General features: G+C 36.5%; 3 protein-coding genes across 8 annotated transcripts; 2 read left to right on the forward strand and 1 right to left on the reverse strand.

Annotated features, from left to right (window-relative positions):
- The first annotated feature begins 1,646 nt into the window (after positions 1-1,646).
- On the forward strand, positions 1,647-2,754 carry LOC145218118 (uncharacterized). The gene is made up of 2 exons (XM_080085517.1): positions 1,647-1,692; positions 1,844-2,754. The coding sequence occupies exons 1-2, from the start codon at positions 1,647-1,649 to the stop codon at positions 2,752-2,754; spliced, it is 957 nt and encodes a 318-aa protein (XP_079941643.1).
- Positions 2,755-4,996: 2,242 nt separating this feature from the next.
- LOC145218119 (zinc finger MYM-type protein 1-like) lies at positions 4,997-7,188 on the reverse strand. The gene is made up of 2 exons (XM_080085518.1): positions 6,089-7,188; positions 4,997-5,903 (listed from the first exon to the last, which is right to left on the reverse strand). The coding sequence occupies exons 1-2, from the start codon at positions 7,186-7,188 to the stop codon at positions 4,997-4,999; spliced, it is 2,007 nt and encodes a 668-aa protein (XP_079941644.1).
- Positions 7,189-10,404: 3,216 nt separating this feature from the next.
- On the forward strand, positions 10,405-18,027 carry LOC145217884 (myosin light chain 3, skeletal muscle isoform-like). Of its 6 annotated transcripts, none has more exons than XM_080085257.1 (7): positions 10,405-10,490; positions 10,744-10,771; positions 12,836-12,979; positions 13,468-13,641; positions 14,382-14,459; positions 15,224-15,293; positions 17,681-18,027. In XM_080085257.1, the coding sequence occupies exons 1-6, from the start codon at positions 10,488-10,490 to the stop codon at positions 15,250-15,252; spliced, it is 456 nt and encodes a 151-aa protein (XP_079941383.1). In that variant the 5' UTR covers positions 10,405-10,487; the 3' UTR covers positions 15,253-15,293; positions 17,681-18,027. The 6 variants fall into 6 exon arrangements, with proteins under 6 accessions (XP_079941383.1, XP_079941382.1, XP_079941386.1 ...); XM_080085256.1 differs by having other exon boundaries at positions 15,224-15,273; XM_080085260.1 differs by lacking the exon at positions 15,224-15,293 and adding an exon at positions 15,888-15,945.
- Positions 18,028-21,218: the final 3,191 nt, after the last annotated feature.

Consider the following 21,218-nt stretch of genomic DNA (forward strand, 5'->3'; position numbering starts at 1 on the left):
TCTTGTAAAACGGGCTTCATTCGGGCCTGACTTTACACTCTGTGTCAGTATTTTTTGATATTTTTTTCTAACTAGTGTAAGCAGATTACAGTACCGTGTACCAAAAGCGTTTTATTCAACTGCAACACTCATGTACCTAGCACCTTTTTACTATTATTTGACGGTTAAACCGATGTAACTTAGATTTTGGTTGATAAAACACAGCTGCATGACTTAACACAAGACTGAGTAATTCCATTTGAGCGAGAATCTCGGCTGGTCTCTCTTATATCAGAAACACCAACGTCAATCACATATGTCCTATATCCTCTCCAAAAAGCTAAAAAAATAGTGGAATTCGCAGAAATTGTGTTTTGATTGATATAAGTAAATGGAATAATAAAATTTATCAATTGATTTTTATCAAAAAATTGTGTTTTTGTCGTTTTGCAAACGGTAGTGTCAATCACACATTTCCATATCCTGCATACGCGGTTATAAATACATTGGAATCCACCGAACTTTCACCAAAACAATGTAAATTATGAGACAATAACTGACAGTGCAGAATTTATTGTGGAATCGGGTTTCTGGTGTTTCCCAAATGTTAATGTCAGTCACACATTTCTTACTTCCCGTTTGCACAAACACGCGGACTTAAGGAAATTCCGTTTCACCGACGGCTTGTCGAGAAGCGAAACGGTCACAGAATATGCATAAATAAATCTACGTTACAGTTATAAGTCAGTTATAAGCAGTGTTTCATACCGGAACGGAACGGAACGTTATACCGGAACGAAATAAATAATTTTTGGCTCAAATACCGGAACGAAATACCGAAATAAAAAATATTCAAAATACCGGAACGGAACGGAATACCGTTATTTTTTATTACGGTATTTCGTTCTGGACATTTGACATGTAACAACTGCCAAATATTTTGTGCCGTTAGGCTAAGCAAGTCTATGATAAAAATTGAAGATGCTACAATTTACATCCGTTTGACCATCATTGACAAATTTTATGTGACGTAACAACCACCGACAATAATTCTTGTGTGTTGCAACTTTCTTTCTTTTTTCGCTTAATAGTTGTAAAGACAACAAAGAAATGTTCTTTTGTTAAGACCGAAATACCGAAAAATACCGTTATAAATTTATTTCGGTCAGACCGGAACGAAATGAAAATATCGGTCTGGAACGTAATAACGAAATAAATGATTTGCTCAGAACGAATAACGTTATTTGGTTTCGTTCCGTTCCGGTATGAAACACTGGTTATAAGAACAAGCAGAGTTATAAGTCATGACGGGCTTTTGGGGGCAGGTTTGTGCTTAAGTTTGAATAAAACAGACTTGATTCGGACCTGACTTTACACTTTGCCACATTTGTGTCGAAATTTCACCACGGAAACCAATTTTTAGTTTTGTTTGAAGAAAGTTGGGTTTGGGGCCGGAATTCGGACCCGGTTACAACTTGGCGGTCAAGAATATTGAAAAAAAAGGCCCGACGGTTCTTGGGGAAGCGAAACTGTTGCAGCATGTGAATAAATCTAACTACGTTGCAAACAATTGAATGAACAATGTAAAGCGCATGAGATTGTATTCGTAATTGGTGACTTAAATGCTATACTGGGCGAAGGTAAACAACCAAACGTTATAGGTGCACATGGCCTTGGTACGAAAAACAAACGGGGAGATAAATGGGCTGAATGGTGCGAAGCTAACAACCAAGTTGTCACAAATTCTTACTTTAAACACCATCCAAGACGTCTGTGGACCTGGAGAAGTCCTGACGACCACACAAAAAGACAAATTGACTATACCGTAACTCAGTAACACAAGTTAAATGTTACCCCGTGGCAGATTGTGACAGTGACCATTCTGTCGTTGTCGCAACAATCCGTTTGAGATTACAAAAGTTGAAGAGACGCGTTGCCACGTCAAAATTAGATCTTACAGCACTGAAAAAAAGTGACATCCGTAACAGATTCAAAGACTCTGTCCAACAACTTTTCCCCGACATTCACGAATTTACTGAGGCTCAGGAGAGTTACGAAAAATTTAGCGAGGTTATCAGGCAAGTTACACGTGAAGTGATACCCACTGTACCGAAGATAAAAAAGCAAATGTGGATGACTGCAGATATTTTGGAACTAATGGACGCCAGAAGACTCTCCGGACATTTCACAGACGAATATAGAAACATCAATAGGATTATCAGACGAAAATGCTGTAATGCGAAAGAGACGTTCTACCAAAAACAATGTCAAGAGCTTGAAGAACTAGAAAAAGTAAATGCTCAAAAAATGCATGATACGGTGCGTCGAATAACAGGGCGAAGGAAGACAACACGATCAGGATGCATCCAAGACAAAGATGGTAACATTATTATAGACCAAGGCGGGATAGCGTGTAGATGGCAAGAATATTTGAATGGTCTTTTTGAAGATGGTCGAGCTGAACGAAGCATCGTACACAACAAAAAAGGAAACATAATATTAAGGGAGGAGGTTGTTAAAGCCATCAACAGCATGGCGGAGTCAAAGGCTACAGGACCAGATGACATATCAATAGAGATGATAGCAGCTTTAGAGGATTTTGGCATTGAATATTTGACATTTCTGTTGAATAAAATTTATGACGAGGGAAAAATCCCAGAATATCTGTGTAAATCGATATTCATAGCTTTACCGAAGACTCCTGGAACTAACAAGTGTGAATCTCATAGAACTATCAGTTTGATGAGTCAAATACTTATCAGTTTGATGAGTTAAAGTTATTAATGCGTATCTTACTTAATAGGATACGTGGTCAAACAGCTGGCAAAGTATCAATGGAACAGTAGGGTTTTACACCTGACAAAGGAACGAGAAATGCCATTTTCATTCTGAGAATCTTATCCGAACGCGCAATAGAGATGGGAAAAAACTTGTTCGTTTGTTTCATTGATTATTCAAAGGCTTTTGATAAAGTGAGACATGAAAAACTTTTTGAAATACTGGAACAACTCGATATTGACGGCCAAGACCTCACAATCATTAAAAGTTTATACTGGGACCAGAAAGCTGCTGTCAGAATCAATGGCATTGTTACTGAATACGTCGAAGTAAAGCGGGGTGTCAGACAAGGATGTGTTCTCTCGCCAGATCTCTTCTCAATCTATACAGAAATGATCATGAGAAACTTGAGAAGTTTAGAAGGGATAAAAGTTTGTGGGATCAATGTCAATAATCTTATCAACATGGTAGTTGATAAAAGTGAGGCCATGGGTCTGCAAATTAACAAAAGAAATCTTGTAAGATGGCCTTTTCGAAAACGAGATTCAACGTCGTATCGGCATCGCAAAAGCAACATTCAAAAAAATGGAGAAACTGTTCACCTCAAAGAGCGTTTCAATAGCAAGTAGGCTGAGAATGCTGAGATGCTATGTTTGGTCAACCTTGCTGTATGGGTGTGAAAGCTGGACGGTTAACATGGAGCATGAAAACAAACTTAGAGCGACAGAGATGTGGTTCCTGCGACGTATGCTCAAAATCTCATGGACAGACAAACGCTCAAATACGTCGGTTCTATAAACTGTTGAAAACTATAAACGATTGCATTTGCACTACAAGGACGAGATAAAAAAGGTTGAGATTTGGGATAACAAAAAATAGTTGCGATTTTATTCAGCATAATTTCTGATCAAAAAGTTACTCATATCAAGTTTATATAGCTCTTCTGGCAAATGTGATTTTATTCCGACGTTTCGACGTCCTATACAGGTCGTCTTCATCAGGGTAAATAACACTGAATGCGACTAGTACAGTGCACGATAAACAAAGGAAAAAAAGAATAGAACGCAAGCACGTTACAACGCAACAAAAACACCGCGCGATAACAAATGATTGGGCCTCTTATCTTTGAGCAGGTGTCTGTAGCACGCTGGAAGCACGTCTGTTTTGATGTTCATTGTGTTGCCCCGCTGGTGGATATTCCATGACTCAAGAAATAGTCTTTTCCTGTAGTCAACAGATGCTGCATTAAAATCAATTAACGTCGGAATAAAATTACATTTGCCAGAAGAGCTCTTTAAACTTGATATTATGCCTGGCAGCAATAGCTTATGTAAGTTACTCATATGTTGTAATTTACTCATATGTATGTTATTTTGACGCCAAATTTAGTTTCCCTCGATTTTCAAACGCTGATGCAAAGCGTGTGCATTAGCTACGGTGTTTTAGATGTGCATAATAAAGTGTGCTTTCCCTAATATAGATGCTAAGGCAAGTTGTAGTAGAGAGCAGTTTTTATTCGACAACTTGAACAGTGCCCCAGTTTGACATAAATCGAAAACTTCACAAAAATATTGAAAAATGTTTCATTCATACGAAAAAGCTAAGCGTCAAATTTAAAACAACTCCTTTTGCTGATGCAAAACAATATAATGTAATAATAGGCTAGTACGTTTATTCATGCGACATTCAAATGGTTCCATATCATGTTTTTATTTTGTCACAAACATAAATCCAGCAAATACGGACGTTATTCTCGTATAATTTTATTGGTTTGGTATCTGTACGACACTAGCTCAGGGGTGTCAAACTCCTAGGATTCGGGGGGCACATTGCAGTTTAGAAATTATGCCGAGGGCCGCATGTGATTTTTAATCTAGTTTTATAGACTTAACAACCTTTTCGCTACGACGATCATTACTTCACCAACAACTCCCCAAAAGTCCACATTAGTTTCTAACTTGATGCACAGATTGAGCTGCACAGTGTGAAAATCAGTATTAACTGTTTATGGCGTCATAATCTATATTGTGACGCTTGTGGTCAGTGGCGTAGGCAGCTGAAATTTGGGGGGGGGGCAAATATGTTGTGACTTTTAACAAGTTAAAGAACATCCACCAAAACAAAAAGCGACATAGTTGTGCCCACAAACATGATAGCGAACAATTCACCCAGCAATGTTTTTGAGGCAAATTACACAAAAAAGTTATCATCATTGCTTTAGCTGCAAACAACGTTATGATTAAAAGTCCATTCTTCGCCTACTACCAGCCATATTTGACACCATCTGGTTGATCTTCTCCTCGCTGATTCTTTCATGATGACAATGTAGCACACATATATCTGAAAGGCAATCGGAAGTCATCGTTGAGCGCAACCATGTCTTAACCCGCTTCATACATGAAAAAGAACGTTCAGCTTCAACAGTTGTTGCCGGCAACGCCATTATGATCTGGACTAAGTTGCGAACGCTTGGATAGTCGTTTGCGCTCAGAAGAAGTTCATGAAAACATTCGGGTTTGAGTTGAGAGCTTAGAGAAGATCTCCACAGAATAACTTCGCTCTCAAGGTTATCTAAACAATACAAGCGCTCAATCTTATCTAACTTGGTTGGTTTGTTGGGTGGAATGATCGATAGCAAATTAAAAAATGAGGAATTGTCACTAAATCGTTCGTGAAGCGAATTACTCAGACCTTCGATGTAAGGAATATACACTGCACGATAAAAATACTGCGATCCAGATTCTGCGTTGACGTTGTCGCGATAAACATGTGTCTCAGCTATTCTGGGTGTAGTCAGCTGTTGCAAATTTAATACTTCGCAAGCTTCTTTGTAAATATCCAACGCAGTGTCCGAGTTTATGCGGTTTTGAGATAGAACGTTTTGAAGAGAAGTGACCAAGTTTTTCACATCTGGCACACATACTCCGACAGCCTGAAGCTTCCGCGCCAACGGTTCAATGAGTGCCGAAAATCGCCCAATCAAACACACGGCGTAAGTAACTCCAGACTTTTCCAGAGCACATTTTAACGAAAATGCTTTTGCTCTTGTATCACCACTGGAATCACACTCCAAGGTGCCAAGTGATTCGAGTATACGTTTAAAATTACATTTGAATATTCGAATGCTTTTGTATTTTTCGGACCATCTGGTAGGGCAGAACAACGGGATGTTAAGTCCTAAACATGTGCGTCTTTTAGGACTTTCTCTAAAAAACGGATAGTCTCTCTAATAATATCGCAGGTGTTTCTAATGGTTGGAACTTTACTTTGATCATTTATAGCCAAGTTTAAACAGTGCGTAGCACAGTGAACAAATAATGCACGCGGGTACTTGTCGCGAATTCGCTTCTGCACACCACTCACGTGACCTGCCATTGTTGACGCTCCATCATAGCCCTGTCCGACAAGTTTCTGTAAATCCAATCCTGTGCTGATAAGGTGAGACAAAATACTTGTAGAAATCGATTCTGCTGAAACCGAGTTCATTTCAACAAAACCGATGAAACTCTCGAACACTTCTGTAGCTTTCGTGTATCTCAACACAATGCTTAGCTGTTCCTTTCCTGATATATCATAAGACTCACCGGCTATTACAGAAAAAAACGATTGGTTGGCATCAGTGACTATGTCTTGAACAATTAGACCTTTTGCTAAACCCAAAATTTCATTTTGTATGGTCGGGCTAGTGTATTTAGCATTACCAGCCATGTGAGTAAAATGCCTTTTTAAAGTTTCGTCCCCGGCGTCGATGCGAAATTTAAGAAGGTTCATAAAGTTTCCGTTGTCTACCGAATGGCCTCGCAAAGATATGTTATTTGAAGCACAGAACATCACCGTTTTAACGATGGAAGCCATTATGTTTCGATTTTCCTTTATTTGTCTGGAATATACTGAATCCAGGCTCGCAGATACATTTTGGTTAGTTTCCATGCTTCCAAGAAAACTTTGTGCTTCTAAAGTTGCTTGTCGATGGTAACTAGCATCTCGATGAGCAACAGCCTTTTCGATGAATTTTTTGAAGTGAGTGCAAGGTTTGTTAACAAAAGCAGCGTTAGTGAGATTGCCATGTTTTAAACGTACTTGCATCAGAACACAAATCTTGCACAAACCGCCCCCATCAGAACATTGAGTGTAGACCAACCAATCCGAAAACCTATCATCATCGAGCCAAACTTTGAGAAACTTGCGGCGACCTTGCCTAATAGTATCAAGAAGCGGGACGTTTTTTATACCATCAGATGTTAGAAGTCTGTACCTCTCATCATCGGCTAACCGCGAATGGTGTTTCATAATAAATCCAAGATCGTCTGTTGTTCTTATTTCCTGAGTAACTCTAACACTGGGCGTAACAGGTGTTTCCTCTAAGGACTGCTGATCTTTATTTTTGGAAGAAAAAAATGCATCCAATCTTGCTTGTTTTGGTTTAGACATCGCAATATACTATAATACTTGGTATTTACTATTAATACTATCTTGCTATGTCTCGGATGTTTTTCGAAATTACTTCAACAAGACTATCACCAAAGCCAAAAACTGTTTGAAACTAAATACAAGTCACTACTACACTCATTAATGCCAAAGCCAATGTGTAAATGACCATTGTTGTTCGATAATAACCATTGTTTGGCAATTTAGTTAATATTCCCTCGGTTATTGAGTCATAAACAAACAATCAAAAAATCGAAATAGCACATTTATTTTTGAAGAGTACAATTTCAAAAAAATTGGGGGGGCGTGGTCCCACACACATGCCGAAAAATGTAATCTCCACACGCTAGCGAAAAATATATACGCAAACTGGTGGAACGTTTTTCCAATTTTGTGCTGTCCGAAGCAAATATTGGCATAAAGTTTCCCGTATTCTTATGGTGTAAATCAGCCTTGGGTACTCGCACGTTGGTATCGAAAACTGAGACAAAATATTTCGATACCGAGTACGAGTATTGATACCACTGAAATCGTTCGATACCATCGATACCTACCCAGTACCGGGTACTCGCTCCATCACTATTCATTAGATATGAGTTTTAATTTATAATTTTCTGTAAATGTCTGTTTAAATAATAGCTTCACTTCGAAAAGTGAGAAAAAGTTATTATACTTAGATAAAAATTTTGACAAAATACTACAAATGTTGTTGAGTGTTCGCGGGCCGCGAGTTTGACACCCTGAACTAAATAACCTCCAAATATACCGGATTTGTAATTTACATAAAACCGAAAGCGCGAGATTGCCAATGGTTCACTTGTGGCGTCATAGAGAGTTTACTTCCAGATTTAACTTTTCCCTTGAGACGTCATACACCTGTTTACCCCCGACATAAATATTAAGATTAAAATAAACTGTTATAAAATATTAGTTAATACATCCACGTTACAAGGACAACATAAAGAAATTAAAACGTTGGCCAAACAAAAATCTAATAAAATTTTATTAACTTTAGCCTATGTCCGAATAAAATATTGTCGGCATTTAGTCGCTGTAGCGAATTAGGTCATATTATTTCATTAAATCCAAAACAAACGCGTTTTTTAAATGTAGTCCCATAAAGATTTTATCACAGCCGATGATTGTTGTTTTTTTTGGCTCCTTTCATTTTCAAGTTCACACATGATAAAGTCTCAAAAAAAGTATCGGTACTTGTACCGATACCGCTAAAGTATCGGACGAGTACCGATACTGCTCGAAGCATCGGGTATCGGCGCCGATACAGTACTATCGGGCCATCCCTAGTTACAATCACATAATTCTATATCTTGTCATTATTGTGTCACAGATATAAAGGCTGCATAATTAGTATTTTTCAATGCAGAAAAAGCAACCGCCATTATCATATGTTATTTTTGTATCTGCATGATAATACACGAACTAATCTACAAATAAACCTGCTTAATTTACATAAAACCGAATGCGCGAGATTGCAAACGGTTCACTTGTGGCGTCATAGAGAGTTAACTTCTATTATCAACTTTTAGAAACATCGCGACGTTATTGGTTACTACAGGAGCAAGATAATAAAAATTATTGAACCTTATGTTTTGTGCACAGTGCAAAATTTCTGCATAATCAGGTGTGTATAAACTGCTTCTGGGTCAAGCCTTTAAAAAACTCAAAAGTTTGCTGCATTTTTTCTTATTTGCTGCGACTGTAGATATACAAGATTCATAGGAGCATTGGAGCATGCTTGCTGACCAGAGGCATTGATTAATATGGCGCCAGATTTGCACGTGTGTTATTGTTGGGTGGAACTTGGTTGAATGGAACATTGCCAGAAAATGGTAAGAGTAAAAAGAGTTTGTTATATTGGGGGAAATGCACATATTGAAATACAAACATATCAGCTGTTGCTGCCAGGCATAATATCAAGTTTATATAGTTCTTCTGGCAAATGTATTTTTATTCCGACGTTTCGACGTCCTATACAGGTCGCCTTCATCAGGGTAAATAACTTTGAATGCGCGTAGTACAGTGCCCTGATGAAGGCGACCTGTATAGGACGTCGAAACGTCGGAATAAAAATACATTTGCCACAAGAGCTTTGTAAAGTTGATATTATGCAGAAAATACGCAGGCTGTCATTACGAGCGGACAATGGTTTGCAGTCAAATAAAGCAGGGAAGAGTTTATTGTTGTGTTGAAACGCAAAAAAAGATGGATCTGTAAGTGAAAATTGCCAAAGCTCGTAGAAGCCGCTTTTTCTCCCCGACCTGAGCAATTCCATTGGAGCGAGAATCTCGGCTGGTCTCTTTTATATCAGAAACACCAACGTCAATCACATATTTCCGATATCCTCTCCGAACAGCTAAAAAAAGTAATGGAATTTGCCGAAAACAATTTGATTGGCATAAGTACGTGTAGTGGTACTTAACAATAAATTTGCATTAAAAAACTGCGTTTTGTTGTTTGAAATGAATCCATTTATAACATTTAATGCTGTAGTTTCGAAACAAGCGCCCAAAATCAGCAACGCGCTTTACCAGGCAGATGAAACAAAACATACAATTTTAGCGCGCACTAAGCATAGTATAAAAAAGCGGAAAGTTAAAAAAGTTACAACCTAAAAATGACATCAGACTTAAAATTGAAAACTGCTGATTTAAGAACAAAAAATTTGACGTCACGAAGCACGTAAACAAAATTCTGGCCACGCGACGGCGCTGTAGAGCGGTATGCGCGAAAATATTTTAGGGGAAGTGATGAATTGGAAAGGAAAAAAGTTAACTGCAGGGAATTGTTGTACAAATAAGAGATAAGAACAGATACCATGAACTATAATCATGTTAAAGGCGAAGTTGTAACAGAATAGTCTTGCTACAGTGATAACAACTTTCTACATTGTTTCTTTGTTTGGAAAACAGAACTTATTTAATTTTAATTTTTCTTGGACATAGTTGAAATTGAAACTTAGTAGAAGTTGAGTGAACTTCTTTTGTCAGAAAGTGACAACTGGCTACCCAAACTTTGATTTGAACTATTTATCGTATTAGTGGCTGTTTGTTTAAAATTTAATTTGTAGTTTAAAGTTTTGGTGCTGTCAAAACAGTTGTGTCTTTGTTTTAAGCAGTTTAAGACAATTGGCTCAGTTTAGTTTGTTTTGTTTATATATTTGTTAGTTATCCTGCTACTCAGCACTGAATTGGTGAATAAATGACTTTTTTCTTTTTGCAGAAGTAGAATTAGTGCCTTAGTTTTTAACTGGACTGTGGAAAAACAACCGGAAATCAATCATAATGGTAAATATGAGATTTCGAATTTAAATTCGTTCAACACTTGTAAAGTGTTACTTGACATTTTGTTTATTGCAACTGTGTTTCATGAATTGGATAATATTGTAGCTTGAAGAGCGATAAATAGCCATTGCTGCCAGGCATAATATCAAGTTTATGAAGCTTCTTTGGCAAATGTATAATAAATCCAGCTACAATATTATAATAAAGGGTAATTCGTTATTCATGAAATTAAATAAAAATCAATGTTGTTTTTTAGACTGACTTCAGCGATGAACAACTTTCAGGTAAATGTTTTTGTCAAAAGTTTGATTCATTATTGGACAAATGTTGTATATCATGTACTTTATTTGTGGCGATACATAACTTTTTAATTAGAAAGTAGTCCAAACCATTGTAATATAATATACAGATTAGCAGTATTATTGATTGAACAAATTTAAACCTTTTGTTGCTTTTTATGATAAGTCATATATATAAATTTATCTATAGAGGGTTAATCAAAGGATGAAATGTTTATCTGTTGTGTAATGGCATTTAAGTTAATGTATAATTATCTAGAAAGTGCCAAAAGAAACAAAGTTTAAACAGGAATGTAAATTTTTTTTAACAGACCCTTTGTAACTAGTTGCTGAATAGAATACTGCCAAACAAGATATGTATTAAACCATTTGTGACTTGCAATTAGCCATCATTTGTTCTTAACAGCTGTAGTAGATCAGGGAGCCCTTTGATTGTTTACCAAAAGCGACTAGAACGCCGCGCTTCCTTCGTTTTATGACGTCATAAACATTAGCGATGAGCCGCCAGCCGGGCGCGACGCTATGATGACCTTATTTGGTGTGCGCTGTCGGTTTGTCGGCGCAGCAGAGAGTTGTAACGGCCCAAGTGCTGCGTTCTTAACTGTTGGCGAACTAATTACGTAAACCCTTTAACAGTTTGTTACGACTTACGTGTGCTAGTTTACAAATACATGTACGTTTAAAACATTTAAATTAACTGCGCTGTTTAAATAGTGGTAACCAGTGGTGGAATTTAAATTTTTTGTCAGCCAGTTCTATCACAAAAGTGATATTTTTCAGCCGGTTCTGTTACAAAAAGTCCATTGACAGTAACCAGTAATGCTAACCGGTTCGCTAAACTCATAAAATTTCGTGAGACGGTTCTATAGAACCGGCGCGAACCGGCTGAATCCCACCACTGTTTTTAACCACTTTAAAATTGCACTTTCTATTGTCCCACCTTTTGCACAAGCCGCACACTTAACGAGTTGCGCGTAAAAGGTCATTTAAGGACGACTTATAAACGATTTGCGTCAGAGCTATATATCCAAAACCATAAGTGCATTATTACCTGCGTAACAACGTCGTTTTCTGTTGTAAAGCAATACGATGGCAATGACATGTTTAAGTTAGTTGCTCTTATGTTTAAAACCTTTGCACGCCATTCGTTAAGCAAGCCATGTTGAGCTCTTAAATAACCGGAATTTCTCGCGCGTTTTCATTATGTCGTCATTTCCGTTTCCGGCGGTTAAAGGGGATGCGTCTTTTAGGGTTTGTGACAACCGTTGACAACCAAAAAAATTATTTCTGTCTAGATAACTTTTTCTGCTCCATAAAAGCGAAATCAATATTACACTATAGTACCTTTTTCTTGAACTCAAGTTTTTACAATAGTATTCCACTTATGCAGTGGTGGGATTTAAGTTTTTTGTCAGCCGGTTCTGTTAACAAAAAGTCCATTGACAGTAACCAGTAATGCTAACTGGTTCGCTGATCTCATAAAATTTCGTGAGATGGTTCTATAGAACCAGTGCAAACTGACTGAATCCCACCGTTGCATGTATTCCTTAACAATGTTATTCTTTGTAAGTTTTAAGACTATATGTTTGTGGTCCAAACTTTTTATGTTTCAAATACAGAAAGCCGAGAAGCTTTCGAGCTTTTTGACAGGGGCCAGGAAAAAATCTTTTTCGGCCAAGTTGGGGATCTAATTCGGGCATTGGGAGAAGACCCAACTAACGCTGATATCACCAAAGTGTTAGGCAACCCAAAGAAAGAGGGTATAGAAATCATATACACCCTCGCTCAAAATTGCATGGCTGTATCACAAAACAAGCACCATGGCCACTGCCTGACATTACCCAGTCTATTGCAAGAAGTTGAAGGCAGCTTTGTTACATTTCACAGCATTTGGCCAACTTTTGATGTTTAAGTGTCATATTGTTTAGCTTAACTAGAATCAAAAAACCTGAATATAAAACAGATTTTGCTTAAATTTGTTGTTTTTTACTCTTTGCTTTCACGCCACTGTCACTTGTCATGCTTCACCGAACCACATCCACACATCAGAATACCGAGATTGCTTTTCATTGTTTGACAAAACCGGCGACGACAGAATCGCGCTGCATGAAGTCGGGGAATGTTTCAGGGCTTTTGGCCAAAACCCAACCAACGCCGAAGTGCACAAGGTTTTAAATAATCCGACACAAGAAGGTGAAATTTATTTATAAAGTTCAAAGTTTTTCCGACACATTGAAACACCCAACACTTTGCATGTGTGTGTTACACTTCTCAAACTGCATTTTAAACATGTTTGAATTTAAGTTTTGCAAACTGTTGTTGTATCTGTTTGTGGTATAACTAAATAAACTATAACTTAAATAAACTTTACCATAGATAAAATTTGCAATTATGGCCCTTTTCACATAAATTGGGTCCAGAACTTAATTGCCGTTTTTGTTTTTAAGTGTCTTAAACAACTAGAATAGTTCCAGTACGGATTTCATAGCAAAACTTTATTTAAGCTTGTTTTGTGTGGAACAGAATTAAACTCTGTGACATGACATAAAAGATTTGCAATTTGGCCTTTTTGCATCAATTTGGTCTTGAACTTTTGAAATTTAGCGTCTAAAACAAACTAGAACAGTTCCAGTAAGGATTTTTTAGCAAAACATTATTTAAGCATTTTTTTTGTTGAACAGAATTGAACACAAAAACTGTGACATTCGAGGAGTTTCTTCCTATGCTGGCCCAGATCAAACGGCAAGCAGTCCCATGTAATATTGAGGACTTTATTGAGGGTCTCCGTGTTTTCGACAAGGAAAACAATGGAACTGTTATGGGAGCTGAACTCCGTCACGTTCTTGTGTCTCTGGGTAAGTTTCTTATAAGTGATATTTGTGGCAGTTTAAGCAATACATAATTACTTAATAAGTGATGTTTTTAGTGGTGGACCCTTTCGTTTAATGCTAACCTGAATTTAATCTGTTTTGTTTCGTGTACAATGTGACAGTTTAAGCTGCAGACAGTGCACACTGTTTTGACCTATAAGGTCTCATCAGTGCAGCTGGTGACAAGAGATCGGCCCGAAACAGTATGCACTGTCTGTAGCTTATCATTATTCAGCTTGATGCTTTTACTGTGAAAAATAAACTCTTTAAAACATTACTAAACCTCTTTTAATTAAGTTTGTGGGTAAATGTTAAGGCATACTCCCTTGTACTAGAGATTTTTAGCAGCAATTCTTGAACACCTATAAATTATACCTACACATATATAGCTCAAAAAACACATCAGATTTAAAAATTTATCACCAGTACCAACCATTTAACTGCAATATCTTGTATTATAATGGCAGTATTTATCAGAATAAAAATTGTTACATTAACTTTTAACCCGACGATGTGAAAAAGTAATTGTCGAAACATTGTGAAGTTGTAAACACAAATATTGACTTTAGTATTTTTTGCCGCAAATATTTAGCAACATGCATTGTGCACCTCACTCCGTATACTTTGGTTTTAGTGCTTTATGATTTCCATGTGACATAAAAGCCAGTGTTGGGATTTACAAGCAAATGTTTGATTTAAATGTTGACTTTTGTTTTATCACGTAGGCGAGAAACTTTCAGAAGAAGAAGTAGACCAATTGATGGTTGGGCAGGAAGACACAAATGGATGTGTTAATTACGAAGGTAGAAAAACTTTTTGATGCACATCTGATAAAGCTTATGTGGCAGTTTCAAATAAAGTCATATATTAATACAAATGACCACTGTAACCACCATAAAATATACATAATGAGACATACTTTAGATTGTTAATGACAAGAAATAGGTGGCCAATCTTATAATTTAAAGTTGCAATGGTACCATGGAAAAGTTTTGCTAACACCATTAAATATAAAAATAAAACTTATAGTAGTAACATAATTCATGGTTTCAATTTTCAAATATTCTTAGCAAGAACACACAAGCCAGTATATTGGTGTGAAACATTTTACATGACAATGACCATAAAAACTGCCGAAACATAGTACTGTTTCACTCTAATATGTTGACTTGTATGTTCTTGCTTACAATATCAGGTGGCCAATATGTTTGTATGCGAGATCATTTTTGTCACTTTTAGGTAAAGTTTAAAAAATAAGCAAGCATGTAAAACCAATAACATTACGATTATAAATAATAAGCTGCAGACTTTGGCTATAAGGTCTCATCAGTGCAGCTGGTAATGTTATGCTTTTCACAAATATACTTATGCATTTTTGTATTTTGAACCCTAAATTTTAAATGGCACGATTAGTTCATGCATAGACTTTAATCAAACCTGTCTTAAATCTAAAACTAGTATGCTTCACACAATGGTCCCAACCAATGCCATACTTCCTTAAAGATAATAAACTGAACTATGAAGACAAAGGTTTTGTGGTTTCGATAACATCGTTGTTATGTTCTAGCTTTTATCAAGACTGTGGTGGATGCATAATTAGGCGACACTTATCCTTCGGTAACTCACCACAAACACTAGTAAAGTGTAGCTTGCCTTATGGTGTGGTGCAACTTTGTGTTGTAAAAAGCTTGGTGGAAAAAAAACGCACTTTCTTACTTGTGTTTGTGTTTTGAAACTTGTATCTGTTTGTTTCTATTATGTATAAGTTTGAACATATAAGTCATTTTATGCTGAATATATATTTGGGATTGGTTGGTCTTATACCACTGTGAATCTGATGAATGTCAGTCCCCAAAAGTCGAGAGGTTTCGGGTTTAATTCCCATGGCAGGGTCACATTGTATCACTAGGTGTAATCCGGTCAAATCGCAAATCGTTTTTGCCAACTAGTAAAAGTTTTACGTAAGCAAACTCAAATGTCTCACTTTATAATAACTTTTCACTATTTAAATTAGTAGTTCCCAACTTTTTTCAACGAATTCCTTGCTTAACAATTCAAAACATGCTCACTCATCCCCAATAGTTGATGCTAAACCATACAAAGATCATTTAAAATTGAGTATTTTATCAACTTCACATGTTATATTCCCAGAGCGTAAGTGTCAAACCACATGTGAAAATTAAAGTAAATTCCTTTTCAGTTGGCTTAAAAATCTATATGTTTGTTCGTAGAATTCAGCAAATACCTTCTTGAGGGATAAATTTCAGTTTCTCCACGTACCACATTATGGTAAACATTGTTGCGACCCACACACAAGGCATGGGGCTGTCAAACACATAAACCATTTCACACAAAGTACCATAAAAACATCAAAATACCATCCACATTGTGGCATAAACTTCAAAATAAATGCAGTTTTTGCATCCTCATAAGCATTCACATTTTAGGCTGAATTGTTTGGTCATTGATTTGTACACCATAGGCATGTAATGTTTTCCATGTTGTACATATGCAGTAAACGTCGGTTAATCCAGACCTGTTTGGACTAAAAAATATGTCCACATTTGGCGCAGACCCGGAATAACTGAATCTGGTTTAACTGAGGTTAACTATATCAAGTGGTGGGATTCAATTTTTTTGTCAGTCGGTTCTATCACAAAAGTCATATTTTTCAGCCGGTTCTGTTACAAAAAGTCAATTGACAATAACCAGTTCACTGATCTCATAAAGTTTCACGAGACGGTTTTATTAAACTGGTGCAAACCGGCTGAATCCCACCACTGATTATATCTTCAAATATATCAATCATTATTGTGGCCATTAGATTTATGACTTTTTTGAATATTTGTTCTATTTTTATTCAGGTTTTTAAATATAAGTGCTTAGTTATATATATCAGCATTTTGTGTTTTAAATGTCCACATTTAAAACATACATAGATCTCATATAGTTGTCATAGTAACTAACCCCATTCCAATCTTGAAAATCAGGATTGGTGAAATTGGTCTGTAGCGGATGAGAGCGGCGTAAATATCCTTGCCCTATAAACCACAGTACGTTTAACGCATGGTAGCTTATGCAGAAAAACATGATTTGAAATTTAGGTTGGAACAACATGTTTTCTTTAATTAACAAATTACTGTCAATCAAAAGTGATTTTTGATGTTCTTAGTTTAATTTCTAAAAAAAACACTAATCCCAAAACAAATTATTATTTTTTATATATTTTTTTACTACTAACCATTAACAACTAAAATCTGTGCCAACAATGACTGTTGTTTAAAGTACTTTTTCCAATCAAAATGAAACATTTCTCTAAAAATGTAGTGAATAAGCCAATAATTTACAATTATGTGAAAACCTTTTTCATCACTTTAATCTGCTTTGCATGTTTCTAATTAACTGATTCACTAAATTGCATGGAAACTAGTATTAGTAAAATATTTTACATGTGCTGTATGTTACAAAAATCTTACGAAATTACATTTTCAATTGTTTGTTTTAGAATAACACTTGTTTTGAACTGAAATTATGTGATCTATTGGGTTTTTGCATGTGTGTGGTGTGCAGTGTGGTTTTGCATGTTTTAATCTTTGGATAATCTGTGTACAGTTCAGTGTTTAATTTATGTGCCTATTTACATATGTTACTTTGCACACTAAGTAAGCTATTAGCGAAGTTAACAAATCAAATGGCATAACTTAACATTAACGAACTGTTCACTGCAAACAATAGCTTTTGTTAGCAGCAAAGTTACTAACAATAACCAGTATTTATGTGCAAAGTCGTGTATGTTACAGGTGTTCGTGTACACAAGCAGTTGTTAATTGTAGATGTGCATAATTTTGTTTTGCAAACCCAATTTTAACTACATAAAAAAGTTTATCCATTACTTTATCACTGAAAGTTTAAAAAATATGACTATACATTGTCATGAAATTAAAAGTTTGTAGCTGTAACAAAATGTGAAAAAAGTTTTTTGCCAGTTTTGCCACAATCTAAAATACTTCTTGTTTTGTTTCAGCTTTTATTCGACTTATTCTTAGTGGCTAGAAGAAACCAAAATTTTCCACAAACAACCACAACAATAAAACTCCATCAACATTTGGAAAATGCATCATTTTGATGCATCTTGTGTATATACTGCTGCAAACATGTCCCGTTTTTATGTGTATTCAAACTTTGCAACTCACATATACAGAATATACAAAGCAAATTCAACTTTCCGGTTGTACCTATTACTCTTGTAATAATCATGAAGTCATTGTTGTTGGATTGAGGCACTAATTTGAAATGAATGTATTTCTGTGATTGTTGAATATGTATTAGCCGATAGCTCTTGTTAATTTCAATAAATGATGAATGGCTGAACTTATGCTGTTTTGTTTCATCTTTGAAGAACAATTAAGTGGATAGCATCAGAAAGTCAGCTCTTATTGTGTTCTATCGGTCCAAGTATTGCTGTTGCCACTGTGTTAAGCATAATTAGAATTTGAACTCTAATTTCTTGGTGCAAACATGTTGTAAATGCAGTAGCATTCTAAACTCCAGTGGTGGCAATTACGCCTAGAGTTAGCCATCTAAACCGCCTGGTCTACATCAAATTATCTCCACAATCGGAATGTTCCACGACAGACACTCGCTATCTATGACGTAACAATCCCCTTGAGCACAGCCTATTTTTATCCAACACCAGTTGTGCTGTCAGGCGAAGCAGCTGTTTGAATGAAGCCTAGTTAGCGGCAATCGGGGTCCGCAATGCGCCAAGTTGAACACGCATCCAGTCATTTTGTACACATACAAGTAATATAGTAATAAACTGTATCAATGACTATTATGCAGTAGTGGGATTCAACCGGTTCGCACCAGTTCTATAGAACCGTCTTACAAATGTTTGAGATCAGCGAGCCGGTTAGCATTACTGGTTACTGTCAATGGACTTTTTGTAACAGAACTGACTGAAAAATATGAATTTTGTGATAGAAGCGACTGACAAAAATTTGAATCTCACCACTGCTGTTATAACTTGCAGCAGTTAATTGCACAAAACAGGTAAAGAATCCCGTTTGAAGTTCCACCAATAGTGTCCTCTTCCTTTTTGCGGTTTATAACGTTACAAAACTGTAGGTTTACAGCAGAGGCTCAGCAAATTTGATATGTTATTTGGGTAAAAGCAAGCAATAAAATTGTTTTAGTGAGCAACATGGTCAACAATCTAAGGTATTTTTACCTTACAAAGCTGCACAAAGTCAAGTAAACGAGAGATATACGGCATTGTTTTATTAAAACGAAACGTACACAAATGTTGGTTAGCAACAAATAAGCAAGCGGGTGAACCAAACAAAGTTTTACAAACAGGATTGACCCACAAACAATACTCCATTCTTTCGCAGGCTTCAAAAATCAAGACGACAGTTTAGTAATGCATGAAAACCATCAACAGCATGGCTTAAACTGACGATCACTGTTTGCATTTATTAACTATAAAACAGTAAAACCAATAGACGAATCATATCGTCTATTAATGCCACTGTTATATAGTTAGAAATATGTTTGTGCTGAAGACAATTAAACGCATTGAGTAACTGATGCACAAAAATTCAAGTCCTCTAACTTTTGCGAAATGCGTGTTTCATGCTCCATAGCGCCACAACGCGGTAGGCCTAAATGATTTTTTATCTGTTTTTTTTTATATTACACATTTCAGTTAATCTTTATTTGCTACAACATCCGTGTTTTATGTCACAAACAAAATAAATACATCATAACTGTTCAGCTAATTTAAATATATTTTACTTGTGACCGCAAATAATCAACAAGACTTACCTAGTAGGCTATTTTATCCCAATGCGTTCATATTCCGTAAAAAAACTTCTTAAAATCCCAACAAAGTTTTGGTAAACCAGCTAGACATAGTTTAACTGCCAGGAAAACCCCGCACTGTGTAAAATCGGTCTTGGTGAACCGCATCTACAAAATACCTTGTGCATAATAATTTCGTGCGCTCCGTAAATTCTTCCTGTAGTACAGTGGTTCTTAACCTTTTTTCCTTGCTGCACCCCTTTCAAATCACCACCCAATTTTCGCACCCCCTTTCAAATCACTAACCAATTTTCGCTCCCCCTTCTGTAATTGCTTAAATAGAATAGACCTAACCAACCTTAATGATTCAGCATCCCCGCACCCCCTAGGAACAGTTCTCGCACCCCTTGGGGGTGCGTGCACCCCAGGTTAAGAACCCCTGCTGTAGTACATTCCTGGCTTAAGTGCTACAACATTCTTTAGGAATATTATCATTCATTACTACAAAAATTTTAGTGCAACCGCCTTGTGTTCACAAGGTCATGAGTTCTAATCCTATCTCGGTCGCTTGTGTTTCCCTGAGCGGCATTGCTCCAACCCAGTGGTTCCTGACTTCCTGATGGGTTGAACTAAGTCAGGGGTGGGCAACCTGCGGCCCGCATGCGGTCCTTGATTAAAGGTTGTGCGGCCCGCAGAGACGCTTGGATTTTAAAAGTACTGGCAAACGAGTCCAATTGTTACATATTTTGGAGCTGATTAATGCGCCTGATGTTAGTTTTCTGCGATCTGGCAATTTGTGGCCAGAATCAAATACGAATTATACTTGAAGTTGATTTGGTAAGAAACAAAGCAAAATCACTTTGTGATGCACACATGTGCGGCACGCGATCCAATTTTGACATTTATAATTGGCCCTACAGTAACAAAGGTTGCCCACCCCCAAGAAAAATGATTGAACGGGCTTTCAATAAAAACAGACAGCCCGACGGCGGACTGATTGTGAGCATAACGCATTCAGGCGTTGTCCGCCCACTGACAATAAAACAAAAGTGTTTTTAATCAGTAAAAAAGAAAACAACAAAAACGAACATTTATAGTACATTTTAGGCTTTCAATTTAAACGTAAATTCTTGCAATTTCATAGTTTTTATAAATTCAATACTTAAAAAGCTTGGCTGCACAAAGTTTGCTTAGAAACCCGCTGGTGTCAGGGCTGTAATAAAACAGAGATAAAACTAGAAGAGTGGCTTTCTGATATACTTCCATTTTATATATTCTATATGATATTTACCAATTTACTATACACATCATTTGATCTACACGTATGATTGTTTTTGTACACAAAAACAAATGGGTCCCCACACGCGTGTTTGTGCGGATTTACAGTAAACAAATGTTGCGGTGATTTTTAGATTTTTAAGGACAAATTTTTAGAAAGCATTAACCCAACAATAAAAAATTTGTTCGTATTCTTTTTGCACTCTTATTGTCATATAATTACAAAAACATTAAAAAAACGTAACAAATACTTTAATTAATCTCTTGCTTTGACCCAGATATTGTCGTCCAAGGTCGGGTTTTGAACAAAATTTTTTTAGAAAGCTGTAACAGTTGTGTTACAGACATTTTAAATTAAAAAGCAATTTGGTACAAGTGTACACATAACAAATTGTTTTTCATTTAACTTTGTTTCGCAAAACGAGTACCATTGACCTGTAGTAACCTCTCAGGGTGCACACGCCAAACGACTGTTTGACCTT

The sequence above is a fragment of the Phallusia mammillata genome, chromosome 3, assembly GCF_965637545.1.
Source record: "Phallusia mammillata chromosome 3, kaPhaMamm4.hap1.1, whole genome shotgun sequence".
NCBI classification, from domain to species: domain Eukaryota; kingdom Metazoa; phylum Chordata; class Ascidiacea; order Phlebobranchia; family Ascidiidae; genus Phallusia; species Phallusia mammillata.